General features: G+C 46.7%; 1 protein-coding gene across 1 annotated transcript in view; it reads right to left on the bottom strand.

Moving 5' to 3' along the window:
• Positions 1-828: 828 nt before the first annotated feature.
• SNU13 (small nuclear ribonucleoprotein 13) overlaps positions 829-4565 on the bottom strand; it is a 9535-nt gene continuing 5798 nt past the window's right edge. The window contains exon 3 of the mRNA XM_077277435.1: positions 829-1804. Coding sequence (XP_077133550.1) covers positions 1542-1804 — 263 coding nt within the window. The 3' untranslated portion in view covers positions 829-1541. The remainder of the gene's footprint in view (positions 1805-4565) is intronic.

Below are 4565 nucleotides of genomic sequence, written 5' to 3'. Positions count from 1 at the left end.
CCTAAAAATAAGTTTTATGGAATTATTATACTGTTACCACAAACTCCACTGAAGTGCACCACGTGAGGCACTTGTACTGTGGTCTGCATTCAGCTACAGCTGGGGGACTTTTTTTTTTTTAACTGCCAAGGGCCATTTGGAAGATTTTACCATCATTCAGGGGCCACACAAAATTACCCTATATTTGGTCAATTATTTAACTTGCCCCTAATGTGATGGTTGGAGCTGCTTAGATGTTCGATGATCCAGCATGTTGCTTCTCACGGTTTGTGACAGTCTGAGGAGCAGTCCCTTCTTTTCTATAAGTTTTATACAGCATATACATCACATAGCAGATGCTGAGACTGCAGCATAGACATGACCAGGAACAGTGAGGTTGCTGCTGCTCTTTTCATCTGTGGGATGGAAGCACATAGTGTGCCAAGTCCGCCTACAAAGTACATCATCACATTTGCCAGCTAGCCCGAGCACGGTGGTTGCCACAAATCTGCCCAGGGGCCATAGAAAAGGCCAGCGATTCCACACCCCTGATCATATGGTGCAAACATTTTTACCACCACAATGATAATGTGGTCCATTTTTAGAACAGAGAAAAAAAAAATTGAATGTAGAACTTCCCCCTCATTTTAAAAAACAGAAACCATAATCATCACAGCATTGCGGGTTATATCTAAATTAGTGACAGAATGTACAATTGGTGGAGAAAGGTTGAACTTGATGGACCTAGGTCTTTTTTCAATCTATGTAACCAATGGACTCCCCTGCATCTGTGCGGATAACTGAGAACAAATCATTGTTGCACTTTGTTCCTTTGAATAAAAACAAGAGTTTGCCTTATACATTTTTAATTTAAAAAAAATCAATACACAAAGAAAATAAGTAATATGGCAGATTATTTCTGGTTACAAATATTCTTGCAACTGAATAATTTATTAACACAGGTACAGTTTGGAGGAGTATGGTTCAATCTGAAGACCCACAAATAAAGAGTTCAAATATTCAAAGCAGGTCATTAAAGGGAGTACATCCAGGAGTTTGTGAAAAAAAAAAAAAAATGTGGCTAACCACTAACTGGCAGATGGTTGTTATCTACCTGCCTGTTGTGTCGAGTGCCGTTCTTCACTGCCACCGAATGATTCAGCTGCCTCTGACATCATGTAGACAGCAGCTTATTTCCTTTCTGCTCTGCTCTGTTGACAGGGCAGGATTTCCGACATCATTCTGATCGACAGCCAGACTGCCACTGACTAACTGGGGAGCTGACAGTCAATCAGAATGAGGTTGGAAGTCACGCCCCATCAACAGAGCACAGGAGAAGAGAAGCTGTCGATGTGACATCAGCAGAGGTAGCTGAATTGCTGGCAGGAGCACTCTGTGGCGGGCACACCAGGTAGGTAGTAACTACATGTCAGTTTGGAAAAACAAAATATGCCTGAGCATTAAGTCCCAGATATACCATGTAGCACTGTTACATTAATAAAATGAATGTTAAGAGCATGAAAATGGAAGTCTAGACTTCTGCCATAAATTCAAAGTGTGATTCACACCAGTAGTCTCTCAATGGCTTGCTGCACAGACTGGATCTGGGGTTTCAGTTGAGAGCCTTCCTTGATGGTGACTGCACAAGCAATAACTGGTCTGGAAACCCCACAGGCTCTCCCTAAAGCCTGCTTGGATCGCACAAAAACATAAGGGACATTCTTGTCTTCACACAGAAGAGGAAGATGAAGGATGATCTCCAGAGGTTCTGCATCAGCTGCCATAGCAATGAACTCCGCAATGCCTCTGTTTAGGGTCTTTGTGGCTGTGAATAGAAGAGCACCATAGTAATGTATTTATGACGATCACAGCAGCTGCATAAACAGTAAAAATTATAAAGGAAGTAATAGAGCAATTTTCTTCAGCTTGTATAAAGCAAATCAGACAAGATAAGTCTGTCCAAAGCATGTCAGGATTTTTTTTTTTTCTTTATCAGACTAGTTAAAGGGAACCAGTCACCCCCCTAAGGCATTTGTAACTAAAAGCCATCTTGTGCAGCACTAATGCTGCATTCAGACAAGGTGGCTCTTTTAGTTATAGTTCGTTGCACTGCAGAAATAATCACTTTTGAATTTGGTCCCTCATACTTGTGAGATCGCCAGGGAGGCAGGTCTCCCCCCCCCCCCCCCCCTCATCCAGACAACCCAGCCATCAGGGCACCGCCTCCTCAGCGTTATTCAGTTGTCCAGGCACCTACGCGGTCATATTCTGCCTTGGGCATGCGCAGTTCGCACTGCCCGACAACTGACATCACTTGATATCTTGTTTACTGCGCCTGCGTGCACCCGTGTGGACAACTGAAGCTTAGGGTGGATTCGGGCAGCATGGATAATGGTGGCTGGTTGGGTCTATGGCCAGTTTAAAAAGGAGAAACTGAACTTTTTTTTTTTCCTTTGCCACCATCATTAATGTATGCTGCTCTCGTCCTATATCATGTGCTGTGACTACCGACACACAGCTTCCTCTAAGTGAACTGGCACTTTCAATACAATTCTATGAGACTCGGAGCAAGGTTCTCATATTCTTACATTGAGAGCTTGTGACCATTTCCACTGACTTCTGGTTAGTCAAAATCTGTGGTCACAAGTTGGCAGAAGTAGGATCAGAGCAGCGCTGGGAAGAGCAGAAGATGGTAGCTGGGGAGTATTAAGAGTTGAGCGAATTTTTTCGGGTCCCAGCTTATTCGGCAAGCTATAGCGCTTAGGCCTCTTTCACACTTCCGTTTTTTGCCATCCGTCGCAATCCATCGTTTTGGTAAAAAAAGGATCCTGCAAATGTGCACGCAGGATGCGATTTTTTGCCATTGACTTTTATTGACGACGGATGGCCACACTTCGCATCCGTCATGACCCGAAGAAATTTGCTCAACACTAGTGAGTATATTACTATGGGCAGGGAACATGCATTAGTGACTGCTGACTTGTGAATGTTCATATTGCATGCCGAAAGGATTCTCTGGTGCTGCAGCAAGACCGAGTGGTTGTGACCCCAAAGTTTGACACCTGCATACTCCTGATGACATTCCAACTAGATGTGTGGCCTCATTCAACACAAGTGAATTGAGTGAGGCCACGCACAGCTATCAGGAACGTGACAGGGAGTATGCAGATCACATACTGTGGTCACATGATCACTTGGTCTCGCTGCCACCACTAGAGAATCCTTGCAGTGCACACGATGTGAGGATTCACAAGTGTGCAGTCTGAGTGACTGCAGACTGTCATGGTAAGACTGGGCAGCCCCTATAAAGGGAACCTGTCAGCAGGATTGGCCGATGAGGTAAAGCCACCATCTTTCAGGCCTGATATACAGTATCCAATAATGCTGTATATCTGTCCCCAACCTGTAAGAAGAAAAATAACTTATTATACTCAACTGCGAGGCAGTCCAGTCTAAGGGGCGTCATTGTTCTTGGTCCAGTGCCTCCCTTCTTACCATCACCGTCCTTCCTGCGACAGCCAGAGTCCCTGGCATCGCGCTCCTGCACAGGTGTACAGAGGGCAGAGCAAAGTACTGTGTTGCGACGGGGCTCTTCAACCTTTCCCCATACCTGCGCACTGCAGTACATTTGCGCAAGAGAACGATGCCAGGGATGCACATGAAGCAAAAAGGACGGCGAGAGCAACACCTCAGACTGGACCGTGGGGTGGGGGGTTGTATAAGAAGCTCTTTTCTTGTCTAGCAGGTTGGGGGCAGATATAGTGTTACAGAATGCTGAGCACCAGGCCTGAAAGGCTTTGGCAGGACCTCGTGACCGGCTCCTTTAAACTCCGTCACATTACAGTTTACAAACATGGGATTTGTTCAGATTGCTTTCTGGCTTTATTAAGTTGTACAAAACACAAATCAATGATGTTGAGCATAAGAGGCAGGGACAGCAACTGCCCAACAGTCCCTGGCATGGGGGTCGGTTACATCAGGACCAGATCAGTAGCAGGAGCTCTATTTTCTGGAGTTTGTGACCTCAGCTTTACCAGGCTGTGTGTAGAATCCCCAATTCATACCAAATCCCTTTACTCCTCCGCTTAAAAAGCAGCTTGTACTCTAGGACAAGTGAGGGACACCCTTGACCCCATAGGAAGCAGTAAAGGTCTCCGCAGCAAGGCCCGGACCCACACACACCCCGGTTCTCCGCAGCAAGGCCCGGACCCACACTCTCTTCCCGGTTCTCCACACACACACACACTCTTCCCGGTTCTCCACACACACACACACACACACTCTTCCCGGTTCTCCCCACACACACACACACTCTTCCCGGTTCTCCCCCCACACACACTCTTCCCGGTTCTCCCCACACACGCACACACACACACACTCTTCCCGGTTCTCCCCACACCCACACACACACACACTCTTCCCGGTTCTCCCCACACCCACACACTCTTCCCGGTTCTCCCCACACCCACACACACACTCTTCCCGGTTCTCCCCACCCACACACACTCTTCCCGGTTCTCCCCACCCACACACACACACACTCTTCCCGGTTCTCCCCACACCCACACACACACACTCTTCCCGGT

The sequence above is a fragment of the Ranitomeya variabilis genome, chromosome 8, assembly GCF_051348905.1.
Source record: "Ranitomeya variabilis isolate aRanVar5 chromosome 8, aRanVar5.hap1, whole genome shotgun sequence".
Classification (NCBI taxonomy): Eukaryota; Metazoa; Chordata; class Amphibia; order Anura; family Dendrobatidae; genus Ranitomeya; species Ranitomeya variabilis.
The sequence above is the reverse complement of the archived record's forward strand: the minus strand, read 5'-3'. Positions and strand labels throughout refer to the sequence as shown.